Here is a 27,396-nt window from a genome sequence, read left to right as displayed (position 1 = left end):
GAGTACAGGGAGATTATATTTTTTTTTCTAGAAGCAATGCCCTTCCTTATGAGATGAGCAATATAGAATGCCCTTCTTACCACAGTGGAGACCTGGCGATCAAAGGTAAGGTTGCTGTCAACCTGTGTGCCAAGGTCTCTCACCACTGAGTGCGTACTTAGGGTGTTGCTTTAGGGGCTATATTATATAACCAAATGCAATGAATTGTGAATGCTATATAATCGACCCACAATCCCCGAAATCCCAAAATGTCGAACACATGGATCAGCAATTTTTTTTCCCAGGGAAAAAAATCGCTGCACCGTAAAAAAAAAAAAAAAAAAAAAAAAAAAATCAAAACACAAAATAAAGTGGGGGGCTTCACCCCCCAAACCACCCAATGTGGAGGTCTGTGCCCCTCACACACCCCTGCTTAAATATACCAACTCTGAGATTGCACCACAGTGGATGAAATGGCAAAGTCCCAAAAATGGCCCGGTGATTTTTTTCTCTAGGAAAAAAATCGCTACTCCGTGCTTTCAGTATTTTGCCATTTCGTGTAATGACGTTTGACTAAACAGTGTTCACAATTCATTGCATTCACTTAAATAATAGGGACCCGTTACTATAGATGTGGTAGTTAGCAGGAACATATCTCTTAAGGAAGGAGATGATAATACATTTTTTGCATTGAGTTTAAGGCCATGACTTTGGTACCAATCGTTTGTTTGTGTAAGACCCTCTTGTAACCCTATTGTAAAATGTTGACATCATTTGGAGACTATGACTGCTCCCAGTTTGCAGTCATCAGCAAACTCTCTCAGCCACAGACCGTTGATGTTTGCTTGTACTTCAGAGAAATAGATTCTAAACAGTAGAGGTCACAGGACTGATCCCTGTGGAATACCACTGGTTACAGGTCTGCTGTTGGAGGTGAATTCCCTTATTTTGACTATATGTGTTCTATCTGTGAGCCAGTTAGTGACCCATCTAATGACATAAGGGTTGACACCTAGCTGGGTGAGTTTGTCAATGATGCCTGCATGGGGGATAATGTCAAAAGCCTTGGCTAAGTGAAGGTAAGCTGTATGCACAGATTTCCCCTTGTCCAGGGCCATGGTGACTGTCTTGAAGGAGTCCACCAGGTCTAACAGGCATAATCTCCCTTTGACAAATTCAAACTGAGTAGGGTCAAGTGTTTGGAGATTACCTATATCTTTGCTGATAAGGTCCATGATGATTCACTCCATGGCCTTGCAGATAAGGTTAGTCAGGCTGATAGGTCTATAGTTCCTGGGGGTCAGTGGAAGCACCACCTTCTTACAAAGGAATAACTGTGGCCTTTTTCCATTCAGCTGGGGTGAAGCCGGTGCTTAGACTATGATTGAAAAGAGTACCTAATGGAGTTGCTAATTCTTTCTGGAGCCCATGTAGGATGCAGCCTGGGATGTTATCAGGTCCCATAGATACTGTGTTTTTGGCCTTAGAGAGGGCATTTATGACCTGCTCTTTAGAGATACAAGGTAGGGGACAGGTGGTAGGGATGTCATGGGGTACATATGGCATGGACAGCAGAGTGAAGTTTTCACAGAACCTGTTGGCCAACAGGTTAGCTATGTCCACAAGCTCAGTATATGTGGTATCATTAACTACCAGTTTGGCACAAATCTGGGTCTTTTCTGTAGGTTATGGATGTAACTAAAGAATGCCTTATGGTTGTCCTTAATTGAAGAAGCAAATTTAGATTCGTAGTTTGCTCTGGAGGACTTCACAAGAAGTCTTATTTGCCTGTTTAAGCTGAGGAGGGAGTGTTTCCAGTTCAGGTTTCCCTCCCTCTTACTCTTAGACAGCAATTTTCTTCCTCTTATTGTAAAGCTTGTTAATTGCAGTTGTCCACCAGGCAGGTTTGCTCTTCCTTCATGAGCTTGTTTTGGTCCTATCAGGTATGGCTGAGTCAATGCAGTTATACAGGTTGTATAAAGCATTGGTGTAGAACTCTGCATAGTTGCCAGTTCCATCTGAGGGGGTAGGTGCAGTGAAGTTATTTATATCATCCCATAAGAGGTTATAATCTGGTTTGGAAAAGTTTTTTTAGTTTAGCTGCTGCTGGAGGGGGGGGGGGTGCAGGTGTGATAGTTACTTCAAATGAGACTTATTTGTGGTCAGATCGCACCAGGGAAGACCTCACAGTGGGGGTGCTACAGTGGTCCCTCATATTGGTAAGCACCAGAGCCAGGATGTTGGCACCCCTTGTGGGGGTGTCAACCACTGGTCCAAGGCAATGGAGTTAATGAAGTCGAGGAACCTTTGGGCAAGTGAGTTTGAGCACCAGTAATTTACCCAGTCAATGGATGGGTACTTAAAGTCGCCCAAAACCATAGTGTTTGGATGTATCTTGATAGACTCAAGTAGATCCAAATAGGCAGAGTGGGTGTCCTGATTCATGGAGGGGGTTCTGTAGCTGGCAATGACTTGAATAGGTGTCCTATCAACAGTTTATTTCATCTGAAGTATCTCTAGGGAATCATACTGTTTAACCAATCCGGAGGTGTATTTATCTTTAATGAATATTGATACACCACTTCCTTTAGTTTTCATGCCTTCAGATTGTGGTCGGAATGTGTGGAAGGAGATGTAACCCAGTATGGCTGGGGTGCTCTCCACAGCCTTGAACCAGGTCTCTGTGACTGCACAAATGCCTGGGTCTTCCAAGATGAGGACTGCTTCCAGTGAGTGCAGTTTCATGTTAACATTCCTAGGATTTACCAGCATAACCTTGAGGTTATTTTTAGATGGAGTTTTTCTATCAGGAATTTTTCTTTGAGACACTGCCTAAGAAAGGCATCATGGGGGTGGCAAGAGCCTTAGCCAGTAGCTGAAATCCTAGGGGTGACAGATGAAGACCAGCTCTGGCAAAGCATCAAGGTCTGTCGATCATGTCATCCCAGGTTGACAGATACTGATCCCCTTAAAACACCAGAAACTAAGCCAATTATTGAAATCAATCATATTCTGTTTGTATAAAGGCATCATCACAGGTGAAGGTAAAATCCTGCTTAAGGCTAGGGACATACCTGCCTGAGACACATAATCCGAGAGCTCAGTCACGTCTCTCTTCATACAGTCCAGAGAGGTACGCCTGAAGTCGTTCACACCAACATGGACTCTGACGAAGTCATAACAGTACCTGTTGTTGAGAGATTTGAGTGCATTTGTGATATGGTGGATCCTAGTACCTGACAGACAGCTAACCTTGACCTTTTCCTTATCCAGCCTGGTGACAGGGACATCTGTGTGTCTCATTATGGAATTACCTATGAATAAGATGTTTGGTTTTGTGGTTTGCCTTAAGAACTTGACAGGTAAGACACTGTTGAGTGAGCTTGTATTGTGTTCTGCAGAGGAAGTATTATATGTAGTGTGCTTGTGTCTGTGTTTGTGAGGTCTCTGGTGTTTAGGTACATTTCTGGTGAGGACCTCCACATATGTAGGTATGTGTGATACATGTTTAGGTGGAGCAAGAGGTGAGGTGTGCATGCTGTCAGCCTGCTCATTGTCATATGTACTGACTGGTGTGTGAGAGAGCATGGATTCAAGATTCTTAATATAGCTGCATCTCTCACATGTTGAGTTTATGTGGACTAGGAGGGAATCAAACCCTGCAAGCATAGAAAGCAGTTTAAGAACTCATAGCCATAGTCCTCTGCTCTACTAGACTTTAAAATGAGATCCAGGCTACATTATATATATATATATATATATATATATATATATATCAAAATCTCATCTGCACAATGTGCAAACAGGAAAAGTTGAACGGTTACATTCAACATTTCAAATAATCTAAAAAAAAATGTTGAAGTCACAACAGAGAATGCACACTAGCATTCGCTGTTGTGGATTCAATATTTTGAATGCAGATCGCACTATAGTGGGGATCGGGAAAAGTACCCTTTCCCTCACTGTAGTACAGTCTCAGAGTTTGTATATATAAGTAGCAGGGGGTGTGGGGGGGTGCAGGGGACTTGCCCCCCCCTGCAAAATGTTCATAAGTCATGACCGGAAATGTGGTATTTTTGGTAAGGCCGACATTCCTGAGTTGTATACTTTCCTTAAATACCTCGTTTGGTCATGCTCCTGTTTGTGAATTTGATTTGTGACATTTTGGGTTGGAAATATGAACACTCGCACATTGCAGGTGTGAGATTTTGATAGTAAACCTATGTATATGTATGTGTGTGTGTGTGTGTGTGTGTGTGTTTGTATATATATATATATATATATATGTGTGTGTGTGTGTGTGTGTGTGTGTGTGTGTGTGTGTGTGTGTGTGTGTGTGTGTGTGTGTGTGTGTGTGTTTGGGGCTACTTCAAATGACAGAATGCTCATTTGAACGAAACCCATATAACCGAGACAACATTACCGAAAGTTCAAATTAACAAAACTTCAAAAGAACAAAATCCAAAAACCTGAAAATCACTTACTGCAAAGCCCTCACCTTCTGGAAACAAACGCACAAAAAAAAACACCATACACAGCTACAACACCATATCACTATTAACCCTTCCCATAAATCTATAGTACATTAAGGCAACGTGACAAAAAATGTAACTACATTGCGTCTGCAGGGGGGGCAAGATCCCATGTACCTCCCATGTGGTGGGCTCTGCCCCTCACCCCACTCCTACTGCCCCAGTAACTTAATTATACCAACTCCAAGATCGCACTGCCTTGTGGAAAATAGCATATTTCCATCCAGGTAGCTACTGCTGCAAACAGACTGCAGGTCAGCAACTGTTTCGATTTTTGGGTTTCGTTATTGTAAGGTTTCGTTAATGTGAAGTGTCGGAAGCTTTGTCTCGGTTATATGAGTGTTGTTCAAATGAGCATTCGCTCATCTGAAGGGGACCTGTGTGTGTGTGTGTGTGTGTGTGTGTGTGTGTGTGTGTGTGTGTGTGTGTGTGTGTATGTATATATATATATATATATATATATATATATATATATATATATATATATATATACGTTGTGCATCAATTAAACATGCATACTTGGTAGCAGAAGTTATTGCTCATTCTGCTGTAATTTCTTATAGGTTCATAGGTTCATAGGTGTTTACTAGGCTAATGACCACAAGAACCGTTTTAAGCCTAGCCATGCATCCCAAATCTCTGACAAGTTCTGATACCCTTAATAAGTGTAACCATGGGCCTGGGAGGTGAACCATTTACAGGTCACCCGTGTCCATTAGAGACATAAGTGCCAAACCAGGGATGAATTTCTGATTTCCCATCCAATTGTCCAAGCTGCACTTGAATTGGGTTAGGGAGAAACTCTGCTTCATATGGAACGAAAGCCTGTTCCATAGACAAGGTAGTCACTGGGATACATACATATCTCACCAGCAGGTCCTATTTATATCACAGATGAGGTTTAAGTCTTTAGAACAGGTAATTCTGATGCTGTTTGTTTTGTAGATTTGCAGGAGGTCCATCAGAGTGAGGTCTGACAATGCCCTGTATGCCAGGCATAGATCTTCTCTCGAAAGCCTGTGGGAGACAGAATACAAGCATAGGACCTTGAGGCAGTCTGCATAGGACATTTTACTTATGCCCTATATTCTTTTAGTGAGGAACCTCTGTGGTTGTTCTAGTTGTTGGATATGCCTGGTTAGGTACATACCAAGGGGAGCATTGTACTCAATGACAGGTCTGATGAATGCCAGATACAGTGAAACAATGACTAACTTGGACTTAGATGCCATACCTTTGTTTATAAGTTGTGCAACATAGAATGGTTTCCTCACCACTGTAGACACGTGATGGTCAAAGGCTAGATTATTATCTATGTGTGCCCCTAAGTCCCTGACTACTGGGTCAGCTTTAAGGGGTTTGTTGTCAATATGATAGTTACCAGGGATGAATGACTTCCCAAAGAATACTGTTATGCATTTCTTGGCATTTAGTTTGAGTCCATGGCTCCGACACAAATCTGTGTAAACCCCTCCTGGAGAACATTTGTGTCAGTGTGAGACTCAATAACAGCTCCTAATTTGCAATCATCTGCAAATTTAGCCAGCTAGAGACCATTGACATTGACCTTGACTTCTGAGAAGTAAATGCCAAAAAAGGTCCAAGGACTGATCCCAGAGGGGCTCCACTTATGACCGGCCTCTTTGTAGAGGTGGACTCCCTAATCCTAACTTCCTGGGTACTGTCTGTGAGCCACTTGTCTATCCATGGGGTAACTTATGAGTTTGTAACTAACCTCTTGAGTTTGTCAACAATGTCTGAGTGGAGTATTGTGTCAAATGCCTTCGCCAGGTCAAGGTAGGCAGTGTGAGTCATTTTCCACTCTTCCATTTCTTTGGTGACCTTCTCAAAAAAGTCCACCAGGTTGAGTAGGCATGATCTGCCCTTGACGAAACCAAACTGGGTTTGGTCCAGTGTCTGGAGGTTTACTATATATCTATTGATCATCTCCATGATAATTCTTTCCATGGCTTTACATGTAAGACTAGTGAGACTTATGGGTCTGTAGTTTCCAGGGTCTGTAGATGGCCCATCTTTGTCCAGAGGGATGACTGTTGCCCTTCTCCATTCATGTGGCATGAAGCCAGTTTGGAGGCTACAGTTAAACAGTAATTACAGAGGCCCTGATAGATCATGTTTCATGTTATTTAGAAGGTATCCTGGGATATTGTCTGGGTCCATTGATGCAGTGTTCTTGGTCTTAGATAGAGCATTAAGGACCTGTTCCCTAGTGATAGTAGGGGGAGTTATATATAATGATATGGGAAGGTTGAGGGGGAGAGAGGAGTAAAGTTGGAGCTGAATTTATCAGCCAGGAGGTTTGCTATATCTTCTGGCTCAGTATAGCTGGCTCCATTTATAATGAGCTCTGCACAGAATTGTGTGTTGCCTTTGAGGTTGTCGACATAGCTAAAGAATGCTTTGCAGTTGTCCTTAGCCTGGGAGGCCAAACTTATCTCAAATCTGGCTTTGGTATACTTTATTTCTTCTCTGAGTTGTTTGTTTAGTTTGATGAAAGTGCATTTATCCTGCTGGATGCTAATTTTTGCTATGATTTTATTATTTCTGTTATACAGACTATTGATTTTGTGATTCCACCAGGGTGGCTTGTTTTTTGAGTTAGTTCTGTACTTCTTCCTGGTGGGTACAGCTGCCTCTGAGCAGCTATTAACATGCTTGTACAGGGTTTCTGTGAACAGTTCTGCATATCTCCCATATTTTTCACACTCCTTTTGAATGCCATTTACACATGCCTATAACATTAGTTTATGAGTGGCACTAGGCATTTTCCATTTATTACTTAAAAGACAGTCTTGAGAAATTGTGTACACTAACAGCAACAGATATAAACGAGACTATCCATCATGAAAAGTTGCTATTAAAGGGGAATGGGAAAAATAAAGAAGAGGTGAAGAAAACCAATTAAACGATATACCGCATATCGCTGTATGAAAAATACAGACGCTTTAAGTGGAATGAAAACCAGACTACATGTTTTCCACAACAAGCAGAGAGCTGGAAATACTGATAAACAAATTGGGGCTGAAAAACTGAAAAAAAAAGAACTTGAACGCATTATTTTTTTTTTTTTTAAGCAAGAAACATCTTTATTAAATTATCACTTACGACATAGGCATTACACATTTACAGTGGATATAAAAAGTGTACACACCCCTGTTAAAATATCAGGTTTTTGTGATATAAAAAGTGAGGCCACAATATATAATTTCAAAACTTTTCCCACCTTTAATGTGACCTATAACCTGTACAATTCAATTGAAAAACAAACAAATCTGTAAGGGGAAAAAATATAAAAAATAAAAAAAACGTACAATATGCAGGTTGCATAAGTGTGCGCACCCTTAAACTTATGATTTGTTGTTTGCGCACACCCTTAACCTAATACTTTGTTGAAGCACCTTTTGATTTAATTACAGCATTTAGTCTTCTTGGGTAGGAGTCTCTCAGCATGGCACATCTTAACTTGGCAATATTTGGCCCCTCTTCCTTGCATAAGCACTCCAAATTTGTCAGATTGCGAGGGCATCTCTTGTGCACAGACCTCTTCAGGTCACCCCAAAAATTTTCTATTGGATTTAGATCTGGGCTCTGGCTGGGCCATTCCAAAACTTTAATTTTCTTCTGGTGAAGCCATTCTTTTGTTGATTTGGATGTATGCTTGGGGTCATTGTCATGTTGAAAGGTGAAATTCCTCTTCATATTCAGCTTTCTGGCAGACGACTGAAGGTTTTGGGCCAAAAGTGACTGGTATTTGGAACTGTTCATAATTCCCTCCATCTTGACTAAAGCCCCAGTTCCAGCTGAAGTAAAGGAACCCCAAAGCATGATACTGCCACCACCATGCTTCATCGTGGGGATTGTATTCTTTTGGTGATGCAAAGTGTTGTTTTTGCACCAAACTTACCTTTTGGAATTGTGGCCAAAAAAAGTTCAACCTTGGTCTCATCAGACCATCTCCAGTCCAACTGGTGAATCTGGGCATTTTGAGGCAACGTTACAACTGCCTCATGTACACAGATAACCCTCTCCTCCTATCACCAAACACTAATACATGCGCGAGATGCAATTATACAGCCAAACTGGAGGCTAAGCTCTCTCTACCCAAGACTGAATCAGACAGTCAAGAGGAGAAGGGAAATACTGGCATCACACCACCAGTCTCACATAGACCCATTAAACCAGCACCGGCAAAAAACACACATAAATACATGAAAACATACTCAGAGACTCTGAATAAAAATCTGCAAAAGCAACAGAGACTTCCAAAGCAGACATCCAAGCAACCTCCACCCCCCCCAACACAAACCATGAAACACATACTTCACAAAACCAGTGTGCCACGCAATCACAGCCCTTAAGGCAAAATAACATACCCAACATACTAGTAATAGGTGACTCTATAGTCAGGCACACTGACATCCCACTTACTAGGCTGAATAAGGAGAAGGTTACTCTTAGCTGCCTGCTGGGTGCTAGGATCCGCCACATAACACAAGCACTGAGGTCACTCTAGAACAAGTACAAATATGACTCTGTCATTGTCCATGTTGGTGTGAATGACCTGAGCTGTACCTCCCTGGACTACATGAAAAGAGACATGGAAGAGCTCTCTGATCACATAGCCCAGGCTGGTATGATCCTGACCCTGAGTAGCATCTTGCCCTCACCAAGAATGATACCACGGTATAAAGAAAAAAATATCAATTTCAACAATTGGCTAAGTTTTTGGTGTCATTCAAAGGGGATCCAGTGTCTGTCCGCCTGGGATGACATGCTCAACAAGCCACGCTGCTTCGCTAGAGATGGCTTGCACCTGTCACCCTTAGGCTTTTGAATACTGGCCAAGGCTCTTGCCACCCCCATAGTGCCTTTTTTAGGCAAGGCTCAAAAGACAAACCCACCGCCATAAATAGCACAAGTAACAAAAAACTGAGGGTAATCCTACTCAATGCCAGAAGTCTAAACCTCAAAATTCACGCACTCGAGGCACCCCTCATTATGGAGAAAATCAATATATGTACTGTAACAGAAACCTGGTATAAGGCTCCAGAGAACACACCAGCACTACCAGGCTACAACTCATACAATACATTTTGGCCACAGAACCCGGACCAAAATACAAAAGGCGGGGGCGTATCCATATTCATCAAGGACACCCACACCTCCAGGTTAGTGGCACAGCATGATGCTTCAGAGATCATCCACGTGCAACTAACAATGGGAAAAACTGCAATTCAAATTGTAGCTTGCTACAGATCACCCATCATGTCCCAGGACCCCCATTCCGCGTTTCAGGAAACATTGGGAAACATAAAGTTCCTACCAAACACCCTAATATTGGGCGATTTCAATTACCCAAACATTAACTGGGAGAACTACTCAAGTACTAACTCCCTTGCCCAAAATTTCCTAGAATTTATAAACTCAAATGCCCTGGATCAACTGGTCAACACTCCCACCAGAGGTGACAACATATTGGACCTGGTCATCACCAACATGGGCGACCGGTGTTCCACACCAGAGGTCAACCCCTCACTGGTTAGATCTGACCATAAACAAATCACTTTGGATATCCACACCCCCCCCCACCCCCGGACAAGGAAACCACTGTGAAAAACTTTTCAAAAGCAGACTTCACGTTACTTAAGACCAAGGTGGAAAGTTTCAAAGCCCCCAAGCTAAAGGATAACGCTGTCCAAACTGCAAAATCTTTTACTAATGCACTCTACGGGCACCTACAAGAATGCATGGATTGTGCTATACCAAGCAAAACCAAGACTCACTCCTCCAAGAAAAGGAAACCAGTCTGGTGATCCCCTGCCATAAACAAGCTATACAATAGAAGGAGGAAACTAGTACAGAAAAGAGTAAAATATCAAGAAGGGAAGACATCTCTGATCAGTATCAGCAAGAAACTATGATCCCTCATAAAATCATCCAAGGCGAGCTTTGAAAGAAAAATTGCCAAGGACTCCAAAGATAACCACAAGGCATTCTTTAGCTATGTCAAGAATCCAAGTGGCAATGCTCAGATCTGCTCGGAGTTAGTGCAGAATTGCACAAAATACACTAAACCGACTGATATTGCCAACATCCTGGCAGACAGGTTCATTGTAAACTTCACCCCCCTCTTACCCCCAAAAGGGCCCATAACCATACCAGAAGAATGTAGAACCCCCTGAAATCACAGACACTCAGATTAAAACAGCCCTCTCCAAAGCCAAAAACACAGCATCAATGGAGCCGGACGGTGTCCCAGGCTGCATCCTACAGAGCTCAAAGACAAACTCACCCCTCGCCTAAACACACTATTCAAACTCAGCCTCTCCACAGGCTACGTACCCATAGAGTGGCGCACAGCAACAGTTATTCAGCTCCACAAAGGTGGAGCCACAAAAGACCCCGGGAACTATCGCCCTATAAGCTTGACTATCTTGGTCTGCAAGGCTATGGAGCTCATCATCATGGAACTCATTAACAGAGACATTGGGAACCTCCAAACAATGGACCCTACCCAGTTCGGCTTTGTTAAGGGCAGATCATGCCTCCTGAACCTGGTGGACTTTTTTGAGACAGTTGCCAAGGCTATAGACGAGGGAAAGGTGGTACACACAGCCTACCTAGACCTCGCAAAGACCTTTGACACCATTCCCCATTCTGGTATTATAGACAAGCTCACCAGCCTGAACATAAACCCCTACATCACAAGATGGGTTGCCAGCTGGCTCATGGACAGAACACACATAGTGAGAGTTGTGGGAGCTAGATCTGACTCCAAACCGGTTACAAGTGGCATTCCCCAGGGCTCAGTCCTAGGACCCCTCCTGTTAGGCATATACCTATCAGAGGTACAGGCAAGCACAGGAGGACTATGGCTGACCAAGTTCACAGATGACTGCAAACTAGGGGCTATAATTGACTCTCTGGCTGACACAGACATCCTGCAAAAGGGTCTCACTGAGACAGATACCTGGTGTCAAAATCATGGCCTCAAGCTAAATGCCAAAAAGTGCATAATCATCCCCTTTGGAAAAAACAAAGTACCCACAAACTACCACATAGGTGGTAGTCCCCTAAATACGGAAGATGTAATAAGGAATCTGGGGACCCAAGTAGATAGTAATCTCACCTTTGATAATCACATTGCCAAAGTGGTTAGAAAATCCTTCTATGTGGCCCACCTAATCACAAAAGGGTTCCCATCCAGATCAAAAGAGGTCATTGTGCCCCTCTACTCATCACTCATCAGACTCATCATAGAATACAAAGCCTCATTTGGGCTGTACCTAACAAGACACCTGCAACAGCTGGAAAGACCACAGAAGTACCTCACCAAGATGATCACTGGCCTCAAACAGATGCCCTATGCAGCTTGACTGAGGAAGCTCCAGCTGTACTCGGTTGCATACCGCCTACTCAGAGGTAATCTCTGCCTGACATACAAGGCCATGTGCAGCCCAGAATTGATGGACATGCTCCACCTAAAGAAAACCATATCCCCTCGAGCCACACACTCTAGGGATCTAAACCTCACCACAACAATAAATAGGACGTGCTGGAGGGATAGATTCCTGTCCCAGAGACTTCTCATGCTTTGGAACAAGACTCCAGTCTACATTAGGCAGAGCTCCTTGCTAACACTCTTCAAGAGAAACCTTGACGAGTGGATGGGAAACAGAAAGTTTACCCCGGGGATCACTTCAGTGGCTCTGCTGGACAGAGGCACAGGGAACTAATCTAAAGGGGCGGCGAAAGCAAACACATTATGGCTGGGCTTATAAATGCCCTCAGGCAGATAGCCTAGTACCTACCTATGAATCTATGAACCTGTGAACCTATAACATATTTTTCCACATGCTTTTGAGAGACGATGTATTGTTATGCAAATTTTAGCCAGGCCTGGATGTTTTTCTGTGTAAGAAAAGGCTTCCATCTTGCAACCCTACCCCATAGCCCAGACATATGGAGAATACAGGAGATTGCTGTCACATGTAGTACACAACCAGTCCTTGCCAGAAATTCCTGCAGCTTCTTCAGTGTTGCTGTAGGTCTCTTGGCAGCCTCCCTGACCATTTTTCACCTTGTCTTTTCATCAATTTTGGAGGGATATCCAGTCCTTTGTAATGTCACTGTTGTGCCATATTTTCTCCACTTTTTGATGATTGTCTTCACTGTGTTCCATGGTATATCCAATGCTCTAGAAATTTTTTGTACCCATCTCCTGACTGATACCTTTCAACAATGAAATCCATTTGATGCTTTGTAAGCTCTCTGTGAACTATGGCTTTTGCTGTAGCAGGCAACTGAGTAAATAGGTTCATAGGCAGGTACTAGACTATTGGCCCTGGGGCCTGTATAAGCCTAGCCAAAAAGGTTCCCTGGCTTTCGCCACCCAAGAAAATTATTTTCCAATGCCCCTGGGCACAGGACTAAATGTCAAGAAAATCCTACTAGGACAGCTGAACTTTATTTGGGGTTAATTAGAGTCTCTTTAATTGATGGCAGGTGTGTACCCAAGAAGACTGAATACTGTAATTAAATCAAAAGGTGCTTCAACAAAGTATTAGTTTAAGGGTGTGCACACTCATGCAACCAGCTTATTGTAGGTTTTTTATTTTTTATATTTTTCCCCTAACAGATTTGTTTGTTTTTCAATTGATTAGTGCAGATTATATGTCGCATTAAAGGTGGGAAAAGTTTTGAAATTATTTATTGGGGTCTCATTTTTTAATATCAGAAAAACCTGGCATTTTAACAGGGGTGTGTAAACTTTTTATATCCACTGTATATGCTGTATGAATCCCTGTATTCCCGGATGCTTGAACAAATAAAGGACTGGTTAGTTAAACATTTAAAACTTGGGGGTGCTAAAATCAAAAGCAATATCCGAGATAAAACAGAGATGGGTGGCAGATTCAGAAGACAGTTTATATAGTGAGGTTTGGGTCAAGATATGCTATGCAGGATAGGAAGTTTTGAATTTTTGTCTGAAAATTGTTGTGCAAGTATTTTTATACCCTAGATATATTGAAACAAATGTTCTGCAGGTGAAATTATCATTATGGCGATTTGATACCAGAGCACTGGGGTTATGGACACATGCTTACTGGTCTTTTCCAATGTTTGATCATTAAAATCAGGAGTTAGAAAACTTATTATAGTGGATATTAGGCAAGACAGTCTTTCTTCCTAAAATGTTGATGTCAGCTGAAAGCAGCTATAACTAGGAAGTAGAAGTTAAGCAACTAATCAACTATAGACAAACTGCTATGACGTTTAGATGAGTTACAGAAACAAGAAACAGTATCTTGTGGGAATACTCCTGGCGTAAATGTATTTTAGATGTTTATCTTGGTGCAAATATTGGAAGTCTTCACAATCTGACAATTTAAGATAAACTGGATTGGGTTATACTCTGGCAACTATACCCAAATTCATAATTGGATAGATCAAGGTGATAATAACAACATCCTTTTTATTATGGTAATTGGTTTATATCGCCAGCATGCTAATGTTTTTGTTTTAGATCTGTTTAGCATTATGAAGTACTAATCAGCAGATCCATTTAATGCTATTATTATAAGAACAATTAACTTCTCTGTTCTCTTATATTGTTCTTACTCTGCATGTTACTTCATGTTTCATTTGCTTGCAGAAAAATAAGCTCTCTTTGTCTCACATGGTGTCACCTATAACTGAATATTATTGAAACGTTCTGTTATTAAAAGTGAATTTGCTTCCACCTTATCATGGATTTTATATGATATTAAAAAATCAGCAATTATGATGACATGACAGCCATTATTTATGTTATTATAACTTTTTCTTTGGCTCTTCACAGCGGACCATTGGCTGATGCCAGAACCTGTCCTCTTCTACTCCATCTACAGGTACTCCTTACCTCCTCATTTCTTGCTTTAATGCATGCACAGGGCCTGTGAGAAGAATATGGCTCCTGCTATTAAAGAGAGTTTTCTAGTTGCGCTCTAACCTCCCTCCCTGCACATACCCATTAATGTCCAGAATGGAATGCAATGGGGATATGCTGGCAAATTGACCCACCTCCAAAGTGACTCAGCCAATGTCCCCACTGATTTCCCCTGAGAACAATACCCAAGTGTGCACCCCCCCCAGAATGGGCATACACATTCCTCCCTGACAGTGCCTTAGATGCCTAAGTCTCTAATCAAACTCGGGTCACCTGGGCCATAGTCAGGGCTTTATCCTGCTATACCATGGTGCTGGCTATTGTAACTTTTTTCTTGTTATATCTATGTGATTGAAATGGGGCTGTACTGAACAGGTGTTAATTGATGTCAGAAGTTAAATAAAAGACAGCAATGTTTAAAACATACAATAAACATCTGCTCTCTATACTGAAATAGTACACTTTGATAGTGTATGTAGTGAGTAATTCAGCTCCATCAGGTTCTTACTTTAAACTCATTTAAAAATGTGTAGAATATTCCAGGGGCGGCTTGTGCTATTGGGCTGCAGGACTGCAGCCCCCCAAGCTGTGCAGCCCCCAGCTGTACAAAAGAAAAGAAATTAATAAAAAACAAAAAAAAAACAAAAGAAAAAATAAATAAAAACAAACGTGAGTCCCCAAAACTCATGCATGTGTACTCATGGCATTTCTGTGCATTACTCGAGTCCGGAACTCGCACATGCACACTCTCAGCATTTCCAGAGTCCGGACTGCTACTGAACCAGTCCGGAGCATGCGCACAGATCCAGACTCAGAAGACAGCCTGCAACAGCAAAGATCCCAGAAGTCTATGCAGTTCCAACTGCATAGACTGGAAGGGGATCGGACTGCAACGTCTGCAGGCTGAAGCCTGCTCTTGCGGGAAGGACAGGAATTTGACTCTCTCGCGGAGCTTTTGTGTTTGAAACTGGTGTTAACAAGAGTGTGTGCGTGTGTGTGTGTGTGTGTGTGTGTGTGTGTGTGTGTGTGTGTGTGTGTGTGTGTGTGTGTATAATGCCCCCATAGCTAGAAAGAAGTCAGGAAACATACCTGGTGGCCAGAGTCAAACAATGTACCTTGGGAGTAGGTAGCAAGAGCTTGTATTCCCTACCCACTAACACTTGTGAAATTTTTGCCTCATTTTTTTGTGTTTGAATTCACTAAATAATGACAGGCATTTGAATTTCAGACTTCATGTTCTTCAGAAAGTACATGGTAACACAAAGCCTTTTATTCTAGCAATTTTCTGTTTATAAGATCAATATTTGAAATTTGTCCATATTTTTGGGGCTGTATTCCCCCATTATTGGCTTTGTCCAGGTTTTTTTGTGCTAACAGGTTGAAACCTATGGTGAGAACTGAATTCACTGAATATGCTTGGGGGCTGCATCCCCCCATTATTGGCGTTGTCTAGGTGTTTTGTGCTAAGAAGTTGAGAGCTATGGCTGAGAATTGAATTCACTAAATGATAGCCATTTAAGTTTCAGTCTACTTGTCTTTCAAGAAACACCTGATTTGGCATAGTGGTATGTTGTTCTGAGTGTAGTGCACAGGGTCCTGGGTTCAAGACGTGGCAGTGAAATGCATGGTGGTAACTCAGCATTTTATTCTAGCAACTTTCCAAGATTATGCAAGCAATGTTTAAAATGTGTCCCTAGTTTTTGGGCTTTTGTCCCCCCTCAATACATTTTGGCTTTTTCCAGATTTCTTGTGCTTCAGAGTTGAGAGATACAGTTGAGTGTCAAATGCATTTTACAAGAAGCTGAGAGCTTGAAGAGAAGTTTAGTGCTGCTTATGCTGTGGCTGCTTGTGTTGTTAATAGCACAACAGATAGTGTACTTGCTTTTGATGCAGAAGACTGTGGGTTCTACTCCCACAGTATATAGATGCATTACTGATACTGTACTTTTAAAGGGGATGGATGCTACAGTCCTGAGAATGTCCTCTTTGACAGAGATACCTTTTAACAATGAACCTGTTATCAGTTTGCCATCCCTTCCCTATTGCAGTATTACTAGCTTATCATTTTTTAATGTACCATAGGCAATTTATTCCTCAAGAGCAACAGGCACTTTATTTGTAGATGAAACAATGAAATATAAAGTTGTGTGCTAGCAGCAACCTCTTCGTTAGTTACAGATATCTTTAATGTGGAATTATTTCAATGACTTTTACTTCTGCAGAGATTGTGCATATTTACTGATCCTGGTGGATTGTAGAAGTCTGAGTAGACTTTTATGATGGAAATGTTCTGAATTGGGCAGTTTTGTCATTATTGGTGTATGCATTTTGTCTCATTGTTTACTGGAAAAATGTTCAAAACAATAAATTTAAAATGCCCTCCAACAACTGTACTGTATTATACAAGAAATATAAATTTAATACAATCAGGAAGGTGTATCAAAGAACACATGTATGTTTCCTGTGCAAGAGGCTTATGATTTGAAAACAGCCCAAGTTAATCTTTATCTGCCACTGGCCAGATGTATTTTCTTTGAATGTGGGTTTTGATGCTGTTTCAATGAATATGAGTTTCAAGGGCAGAGAAGTTTTAATGCCAAGTCTAGTTTCATTGAGAAACAGCATTGCTTTGTTTAGCAGATGTATATTAGTGTTTGTGCTGTAAAATGTAAAATAAAAATTTAAATGAAATCCAAATCATTGTAGAAGTAAAGCAGTATGCATATTACAGTGTTTATGGTAAATGGTGCGAAATAGCCAAGCAATGGGATATTGGAATAGCTGCAGGGGGAAGCCCCATTCGACCATGATTTTGTGAGGGAGGAAGGGCGGCAAACTCGGCCTCGGTTGAACTATAACTCTCAACTGTCCAAATTTTTGCAGAATGAATAGATTATTTGCTTCTTATTTTTGGTTTGATCCTCATAACATTTGTAGTTTTCTGGCAAATCATTTAGGAATGAAGTCACTAAATAATGACAGACATTGAGTTTCAGACTTCATACCCTTCAGAAAAATGCATGCTAAACTAAGTCCTGTTATTCTGTCAACTGTCTAAGTAAGTTTATTCAAGAGCAATTTTTAGTATTGTTTGTTAGTTCCCCCAATATATTTCGCCTTGTCCAGATTTCCTGCGTTAAGAGGTTGAAAGGTATGAGCAAATAAATCACTTTATAGAATTAGGTATATCCAAACCTCTCAACTGTTCCCGATTTTGGCTCAAAATGTTGCTCTCCCCTAATAATCCCTCTGCAAAATGACCAATTTGGAAGAAAATCTGGAGGGTTTACAATTAATAAATAATTGCAATGATCAGAGTTCTAGATTACTTTTAATTTCAGAAATACAAGTAGATTCTCTTATTTTGTCAGCTGCTCAAGTTAACAGTACTAATATTAAAAAGTGTCCCTTCTTTGACAGGTTCCCAGCTGTATTGTGTAGCTATTTTATATTTTTGCATCACATTTTTGGCCAGTTTTTCATAAAATTGTGGTTTTCTGACAAATTAGTGGCAAATCATTAAATACTGAAGTTAGAAAATAATGACAAACATTTGAGTTTCAGATTTCATACCCTTCAGAAAAGTCATACTAATGCAAGACCTACTATTCTATTATCTTTCTAAGTCTATAAGAGCAATATTTATAAATTGCCCTTATTTTTGGGCCTTTGTCCCACTTCTATTTATGGCTTTGTCCAGATTTTCTTGCTCTGAGGTTGAGAGGTATGACAAATGTGTCAAGGCCATCACCATCAGCCTGAGACATTTTAAATTATGACATACTTGTTGCACCCCACTCCCCCAAGTAGTGACTCTGGATGTGTCCAAGCAAAGCAAGGAGCAGTTATGCAGTGTAAGTGTGCAGAGTATCCTCCCATCCAAGGTAGACACAAGTACTACAATAGCTTTTCATCTGCCCTTGATTTTGCAGAATGTTCTGGTTTTCTGTCATATTTTTATACTGTTGATTTATGCTTCTTCTTATTCAGAAGATACATGTTGTTGCAGAGCCTGTTGCCCTGTGTTTAAGTAGCAATGCTTTAATGGCCATCAGGTAAGCTTGTCTGAGAATGTAAGATGCAAGTAAGCTTTAATAAGCATACTGTTAAAAAATTACCAACATTGAAAGCGTTTTTGTTGTTGCCATGCAGAGAATATTTACATAACTAGATTGCGTATAAGCCTTAGGTATTGAAATGCATATGACAGTATTTGTAATAAAGGCCAGGATTACAGTATTTTCAAAAGCTTATTACATTTGTTGGAGACTTGCAGTCATCTTTGCAGGCTTTACCCGTAAACTAAATAGAACGCCAATCTATCATGTGTGGTCCATAACCTGTGCAATAATCCTTTAAGCAATTTATCCTGAGCTTGTTTCTTGTTTGCTGTTCATTTTTTACTTTGATCATGTTTTCCCCATGAAACAAGTAGATAGTTGTTGTCAGACAGCAGTTTTTTTTTGGCTAAGAAACATTTTTACAAGTGGGGGTATCACAGAGATTGCTACTTTCAGCATGTTGCTTTGTACTTTTATAAAGCTGAATATAAATTATAATTAAAACTGCAGTGCAAGGAGAAGTGATTTGAGTTGAGTGCTGGTCTTTTTTTATATTTGATTTTGACTGGCATTCCAGTAATGTATTTAAAAAGTAATTTCATTTTTCATGCCTCACAACCTTTTTTTCCATCTAGACATTAATTAAGTTGTCATCTAGCCAATGTATTGAAATATTTTTTTTCTTCTACACTTCATTTTGTCTTGATTGGACTCTCATAATGACGCTTTGGCACCCAGGCAGCATAATTAATTAATGTCCCAGTTTTTGCAGTTTTTAGCATACTCCCACCCATTTCTAGTTGGCCACACCCCTCCCCATTGGCCCCACCCATTCTGCTGTCTCCTGCAGCCCCCCTTTGATTTGAAGCCACCAGCCACCACTGGAATGTTCTTTAAGAATTTTGTTCACAGACTTTGTCTATTTGGGAAAGGCAATGTGTGATTTGCTAACTGATCTGTGGTTACTTTCTTTACAAATTTATACAGTGGGGTGTGTACATACATATTGCTCTACACTTTAGTTTGCAGTTTGATGTAAGACCAAGTAAACCAGAAGACAACATGCTGTATGTCTGCAGGCAACATGTTCTTCCCTAAGCTGGTACACTTATTGGTTTACCATGACCATTACTTATAGAATAAGTAAGTCTCAATGTTTTAGTTCTTTTCATAATAAACTGTTATTCTACCTACCACCTGTAAATGAAAAGGCAAAAAAAAAAACTGTAACATGAGAACTTAACTATTCTATAGTTAAGAGTTGCAATGAAGTCCTACATGTACAAGTTACAAGAAAGAAAGTAAAACATCTTCACAAATGTGATATGTGATATTAACATGGGTAGCATATTTTGACTTCCCTGACAAGACTCTTTATTCATTCATTCTCTGATAACCCACTTAATCCAGTTCAGGGTCATATGGTAGCCAGATTCTGTCCTGGCATACACCGAGTGCAAGGATGAGGAACTATTACAGAACAGGGCGCCAAACTGCTGCAGGCCTTGGTCGTATATGCAGAAGGCCAGCCACGCACATGGTCAGTACATTAACACAACAGAAACAACAAGATGTTGTGAGAAATTTAGCATAAACTCTAAACCATGACATCCGTCAGTATTATACTCTATATGAAATCTTTGCAATTTAACCTTTCTGTTATGAAATAACATGTCTCCACTGACTTAAGACCTGTGACATCTGCTTGTTTACACATTCACTCTCATACATTGCATACACCTATGGATAATTTGGAAGAATGACATTTTGCCTATGGTACCTCTTTGAGATATGGGAGGACACCATAGCACCCAGTGAAAACCTGTGGGAGGAAATCCCAACACAAAAGTCATGTCAGCTGGGAATCAAACTTGAGAATCAAGCAGTGTGAGGTAAACTGCAATCAGACATACACAAATACAGAGAAAATCCCTCTTCTAAGGCACTGTTGGAAGCACAGAAGAGAAAGGATAATATTAGCTCTTATTTGGGACTCAAACCAAGACCTCCAGCATACTGTGCTGGCATAACTGCTGCTGGACCAAAAAGAGCCTCTGGACAGATAGGTGTAGTTTTCATTAAAAAGTTTTATTATTTCAGCTAGATATCCTCCAGCATGGTGATTAAAGTCAAATTACAAACACACTGTGAGGCAGTGATAATAACTGCTGTGCTACCGTGAAGCCCAAGAATTCTTAAGAAAAAGGATAATCCCTGTGGATTGTATTCTCACTATAATGAAACTGAAACAACTTAAGCTAGTATTTTGGAGTCCTGTCACAGCTCTCCCAATGGCACTAGAATTAACAGTGCCTTTTAAATGTTATGCAGAATTCAGTTTCGTGTACATTACATATTTAGCTCTTCTTATGAGTTTTACTTTGTGCACATTTTATTTTTAATGTCATATTTTGTAGTTGTTTTCTCTTGCTCTTAAATCTCCATCAGTACACATCAGTACCGAATGCAGCTCACTGCAGTATAAAAGTAAAATATTGACTCAGTAACTATTTGGATCTTCAATACAGTTATAGCAAATTAAGAAATGAGGCAAATACAGTCATCATTGATGTTACATCAGTTATCTCTAGGACTTTTTAAGAAGTGAAGAGAAGGTAGATGTGACAAATGCTTTACAGTGGTAATCTTAAAAAAATATAGTAATAAGCAGGAAAAAGAATAAATCAACCCTTATTACAGTTCTTCACCACTTTCCTGCTTATGTAACTGCCGAACTTATTTTGAAAACAGAATGTGGGTATTTCCAGTTTTTGTACTTTCTAGTATTTCTTTATGCATTTGTTTGTTTTGTGATTACTACCTTGAAGTCATAAAGAATGCCTTTACCTACCCTGCAGATGTTAGGTCTTTGCAAGTCAGCTGAGACATTATTTCACAACAAACGGGTTAAACTGCAAAGATTTCATATAAAATATAAGCTTACTGGATGTCGTGGTTTTGATTTTATGCTGAATTTTTCTCAAAGTCCAACTGTTTCTGTTGTGTTAATGTACTGATTGCATGCATTGCAGGCCTTAAGCATAGGAGACCTAGGCAGCTTCCCACAGTACAATTCGTCAAGGTGTGCTTTCCTAGTATTTGTTTACTTACTTAAAGAAAATATATAAATAAATAAGTGCTCTGCAATGCTCTGTTTAGAAGGCAAAGCAGGTGCAGTGCCCTAGGAGGAGGTACTGTACACCTGACCATTCAATTTATTGACATACTGCTTCATCCCACCATAATCTACCTTACTAGATCACAGATGAGACAGAGCAGGAAGTTAACAAATACATGAAGTATAGGGAATATCTGTTCCATGTTGATAGCATGAAGTAATTATTTTTTTTAGTTATTCCTTTTTTATGCTGATAGTGACAGGCAACCAGATATGGTGGACAAAGTACAGTTGTGTACACTCACCATAAATGCAGATGCTCGAGTCTGTTTACTGCTGCAGTCCTAACCATTGAGATATCCATGCTGTGGCAGCCCTCAGTCGGTCCATATACCAGAGTCAAGGTTTTGTGCATCAGTTGCTGTCACTTGCTGGCTGACTTCAGGTTGTCCAAGCTATAAAGGAGAGCAGGTGACGCCATTACCTTAGTTTTTCTTGCCTTAACCAATCAAATAAGTTCCATTTCAATAATTATTAGTAGTCCAAGGGTCAGAGACCCCCATAGAAATATGTGTCTCTCTCTAAGGAAAGCAGATATTGAGGGAAGGAGGGAGGAAAAGCATGACTGCAGCAGTGAACACACTTGAACATCTACATTTATGGTGAGTGTACACAACTGTACTATGTTCTTGTGTTTCACTGCTGCAGTCCTAACCATTGGGAAGATTCCCAAAGCTGAGGAGTAGGGTAGAAGGTTAATAGAAACTTAAGATTGGGTGAGCATGCCCTGTAGAATTGCAGAGGCAATCCCAGCACTAGCTTTTGAGAATAGGTTCAAATGGTAATGTTTTGTGAAGGTGTGGACTGAAGTCCATGTGGCAGCTTCCAGGATGCCCTTGGTGGGTACCCCTCTAAGAAATGCTGTGGAAGTAGAGGTTGCCCTAGTGGAATGGGTTCTGATGGTCCTAGGGAGTGGTTTTGCATGCAAGGAGTAGCAAAATTGGATGCAGTGTTCTATTCATTTGGAAATGGTCTGTTTGGATATTGGTTTCCCCTGTGCCCCTGTTTTAAAGCTGGCCAAGAGTTGGTCAGTTTTCCTGAATTTCTTTGTATGATCCAGATAAAATCTGAGTTGCCTGTGCACATCCAAAGAATCACAAAGAGGCAGGCTAGCAAGTACGGTAGATGCACAGGCCAGGCAAACTATAACAAGACAAAAAAGAAAGCCAGCACCTTAGAAGCGTGAAGATTTATTGAGAAAACCAGACCGGTTATTTATTATTATTGTTTTCATTAGTGGTACATGGGCTGTCTTCTGGGAGGCCGGATATTAGAGGCTCCTCTAAGTAATTGTTTGATAAGAGGGTGGGAGAACAGTAGCTGTTCTGTATCAAAGTGTGCCGAGATGGCAGAAGCATGGATCTTTATGGAGGAGAAGGAGAGACCCTTATTAAGCAGCTCAGCCAGATAACCTAGAATAAGAGGAATGGAGGGCAGATGAATCTCTGTCCCCTTGGACTGGATCCAGGAGCAGGATCTTTTCCATTTTCCAGCCCACGATTTTCTGGTGCTGGGCCTTCTGGCTTCTGTGATGATGTCAAGGACTTGCTTACTCAACATAGATTCCTTGTTGGTTTGGTAGAATAAGCCATGCTGAGAGCTTGAGTGTCCAAAGGTCTGGGTGTAGCATTGTTCCCCCCCCCAGAATAGCAGCTGAGGTATCAGAGGTAGCTGCCAGGGGGGCTGGTGAGATAGGCTGCGCAGCAGTGGGTACCAATGCTATCTGGGCCAATCTGGGGCAATGAGTATTGCTCTTGGTTTTTCCTCCCTTACCTTGATTAGTACTTTTGGAATGAGAGGTAGAGGTGGGAATGCATACACAAGGAGAGTATTCCAAGGGACGGTCAGGGCATCGACCTTCCAGGCCAGGTGATGGTACTCCCTGGTGCAGAATTTCTGTACTTGGTGATTTAAATGGGAGGCAAAGAGGTCCACCTGGGGGGTCCTCTATGTGTGGGTAATTTGCAGAAAATGTCTCTGTGGATTTGCCATGCATGTGGGTCCAGCAGATTTCTGCTTAGGGGGTCTGCCAGGGTGTTGTTGATGCCCGGTAGGTATTGGGCTATAAGATGTAGTCCCATGGATGAGGCTGCTAGCCACAGCTTCATGGCTAGTCTGTACAGGGGGTAAGATTGAGTCCCTCCCTGTTTGTCGATGTACCACATGACTGTGGTGTTGTCTGTTTTTATGAGAAGAACCCCCTGGTTTGAGGTAGGGTTTGAAAGATGCCAGAGTGTTTGCACTGCTATCATTTCCTTTTGGTTGATGCACAAGGATAGTATTTGTGCATCCCAGAGACCTTGAGTGCATCTGCCTTCTAGGTGGGCGCCCCAGGCTATGTCCAAAGCATCTGTAGTTATGGTCTGGTCTGATGGATAGAGGGTGAATGAAAGTCTCTTGTTCAGAGCACAGGCCTGGGCCCACCAGAGGAACTCGGATCTTATGCAAGGGATCACAGGCAGGGATGTGTCCAGAGGTTGTGAGTGTTGACACCATAGGTTCTTTAGGTACCACTGAATTTTCCTCATGTGTAGTCTGGCTAGAGGTACCAGGAGGATGCATGAGGCCATGTACCCTAGAGCTTGTAGGAACTTCTTAGCAGAAACCTGGGTTTGCAAGGCCAGAGTAGTGAAGTATTTTGGTATGAAACTGTTTTTCTGGGGACAGAAGGCCATTTGCTGTTCTGTGTCCAATAAGGCTCCCAGAAATATGATTTTCCTGGTAGGTGTCTGTTTTGATTTCCTTGCATTGATAGTGAACCCCAGAGAGATGAGTAGGGTTTTTACAAATGAGAGGAGCAGTTCCTTGCAGTCTGCCTGGATGAGACAGTCGTCCAGGTAAGGGTAAATCTGCACATTGCTTTGCCTGCAAAAGGCAATGGCAGGAGCTAGACATTTGGTGAATACCCTGGGAGCAGTAGATAAGTCAAATGGCAAAGCAGAGAATAGAAAGTGTAGTGATCTTGCTCTGAAGTGCAGGAATGTTCTGCATGATTCCCTTATTGGGATGTGTAGGTAAGCATCCTTTAGGTCTAAGGTGACCATCCAAGCTTTGTATGGCAGTATTGGTAGAAGCTGTTGTAAGGTAAGCATTTTGAATTTTGGGATTACCAGGAAGGTATTAAGAAAGCACAGGTCCAGGATGGGACACCAAGTCCCCTCTTTCCTGGGAACAAGGAATAGTCTGGAATAGAATCCTTTTACAATTTGTTCTGGAGGCACAGGTTCTACTGCCCCTAGGTATATTAGGTTTTGCACTTGTTTTAGTTCTTCTGCCCACTGGTTTGGAGGTAGGTCTGGGTACCCTCTTGGAGGTGGTAGTTCTTGGAAATTGAATTTGTACCCCTGAGCAATGATTTTTAAGACCCACTGATCTTTTGTTATAGAGTTCCAATTTTCTCTGCATAGAGATAGCCTTCCTCCTGCTTTTGGTGTGGTGGAGGCAGGCAGAGATGAAAAAGGTAGTCACTGAGAGTATTTTCCCTACAGGGCTGCTTTTGAACTTCCAGCTCTAGTGTTTGAGGGGGGCCACTTTTCTATTTTTTGTTGGCCTTGAGTTTTAGTCCCAGTGGGTCTGTTCCTATGGGTTTTGCCTTGTGCCTGCCTGTTTGGTGCAGGAAAGGACCAGTGTTTAGGGGGAAATTTCTGCTGAACCTAGGAGGTTGTACTTGAAGAAAATCTTTAACAGTTTGCATCGATTTTGCTTCATCTTCCATCTTTTTAAGTACCTCTTCAGTTTTCTGTCCAAACAAGCGGTCTTTGTCAAGAGGTGCATCCATGATTTTAGCTTTAACATGATCAGGGAGAGGTTCCTTCAGCCATGCATGCCTTCTGATAACAGATCCTGTCACTGCTGCCCTGCTAGAAGCTTCTAGGGTGTCAAATCCACAGTGCAAGGAGTGCTTTGCCACCTGAGATGAAGAGTGCAGTAATTCTGCTATCTCTTTATTGTTGGCAAAATCTGGAACAGCAGAAATTTTCTGTTTCAAAAGTTCCAAAGTGTGTTGTTGATATTTTAACATATGGAACTGACAGTTGAGAGCCCTTATAGTTAAAGTTGCAGAGGTATATACTTTTTTTACCCCATCTGTCCAGGGCCCCAGATTCTTTGTCTGAGGGAGTAGGATTCTTTACAGAGGCAGCTTTAACTCCTTTAGGTCCCTGAGTAATCACCTGTGGATCTGCTATAGGATTTCTGTAGAGGAATGTATGTGAGTCAGGTACCTTGTAGTATCTGTCAGGTTTTCTGGAGGCAGGTGGAAGGGTGTCAGGGGTAAGGCTGGATTCTTGGTAAACATCATCTACCACCTCCAAAATGGGTGGGATGGCCAGAGGCTTATGCTGGGGTAGGTCCAGAAACTCTCTTAGCCTTTTTTTGGATTGAGGGAAATCCATTGATTCCCCTTGAAAGTGTTCCCTGAGGGTGTGGAGGGTTTCCCCAAAGGAAAAGTCCTCCGGAGATGATGTAGAAGGAAAAGATTCTTCTGCATCTGAGTCTTCATAGGCAGTAAGAGGATTTTCCTCTTCAAAAACAGAGGAGTCAGATCCCTCTGAGTCTAAATCCGATTGGATGTTTGGAGAAGGTTCCCTTCTCCTTTTGGCTGGTATGGCCTGATTAACCCAGATGAAAGTGATGAGATCCTCCACCATTTTAAGCCTCCTAGTTTGAGGAGGGGGAGGAGTAGTGGAATGGAGACTTTTTGCTGTTTTCTTTGGAGTAATTCTAAGTCTGGCCTGAAGAGTATCCCTCGGTGCTATCTGTGTGTTAGGAGAGAGGGCGAAGGTCTTGAAGTGAATTCCAAAGTGTGAGTGGTATCCTTGGTAGCCGGTGCCTGCGTAGCGGCTCCGGACCCAACCGAGTCAGAGACAGCTGAAGGCTCATTAGACGATGCAGTTTTCTGAGGCATGCAGGACTCTGAATGGATCTAAGTAGAGGCCTGCAAAGTAATCAAGTCGGGCATCAGGGGCTGCGAAAGCACCTCACTGAATTCCGAAGAATTGACTACCCTTTTAGCAGTGGTGTTGTCAGAAGGCTTGGCCTTATGCGGCTTGTCTCTATCCTTATCTTTACGTTTTTTCGAAAGATCTGTGGTTTGCTGACTGGATGCCATCTCAGTAATCGGAGATGGAAGACGAAAATATCTGGCTACAAAGAGAGCTCACCGAGGAATAGTTCTAGCATTAAAGAGGGCACAAAACTGACAGCGGGGTACATCATGATCTGGGCCTAAGCAAGTGACACAGTAAGAATGGAAGTCTCGGTGTGGTATTTGCTTTCCACAGGCAAGACAGTTATTGACTTTTTCAGACATCGGTTAGTGCAAGAAAAGGGAAGGATCCCGAATGGAGTACTTACCTTTAGACGTTTTCAGTTGAAGTTCAAAATATGGAAACAGCCGACGGGCACTGTTGCAAATTGTTTCTGCTATGGGCTCCACAGCAAAAAAGACTGAGATAATGGCATCGCTTGCTCTCCTTTATAGCTCACATGACCTAACATCAGCCAGCAATTGACAGCAGTCGATGCAGAAAACCTTGACTCTGGTATACAGACTGACTGAGGGCTACCACAGCATGGATAACCCAATGGTTAGGACTGCTGCAGTGAAACACGAAGAACATCTCTCTATTACTGGGATTTTCAGGAGTAGGAGTAGTTCAGAAGAAAATCTGGTAACATGCCTGTTTTTAATATCTT

General features: G+C 41.6%; 1 protein-coding gene across 1 annotated transcript in view; it reads right to left on the bottom strand.

Annotated features, from left to right (window-relative positions):
• Positions 1 to 27,396, bottom strand: part of DST (dystonin) — a 4,096,730-nt gene that overhangs the window by 3,733,438 nt on the left and 335,896 nt on the right. The window contains exon 4 of the mRNA XM_044063350.1: positions 6,147 to 6,167. Within this exon, the coding sequence (XP_043919285.1) occupies positions 6,147 to 6,167 (21 nt within the window). The remainder of the gene's footprint in view (positions 1 to 6,146; positions 6,168 to 27,396) is intronic.

The sequence above is a fragment of the Protopterus annectens genome, chromosome 2.part1 (genome assembly GCF_019279795.1).
Source record: "Protopterus annectens isolate FY-2018-M chromosome 2.part1, PAN1.0, whole genome shotgun sequence".
NCBI lineage: Eukaryota > Metazoa > Chordata > Ceratodontiformes > Protopteridae > Protopterus > Protopterus annectens.
This window is presented reverse-complemented; position numbering and strand designations above follow the sequence as displayed.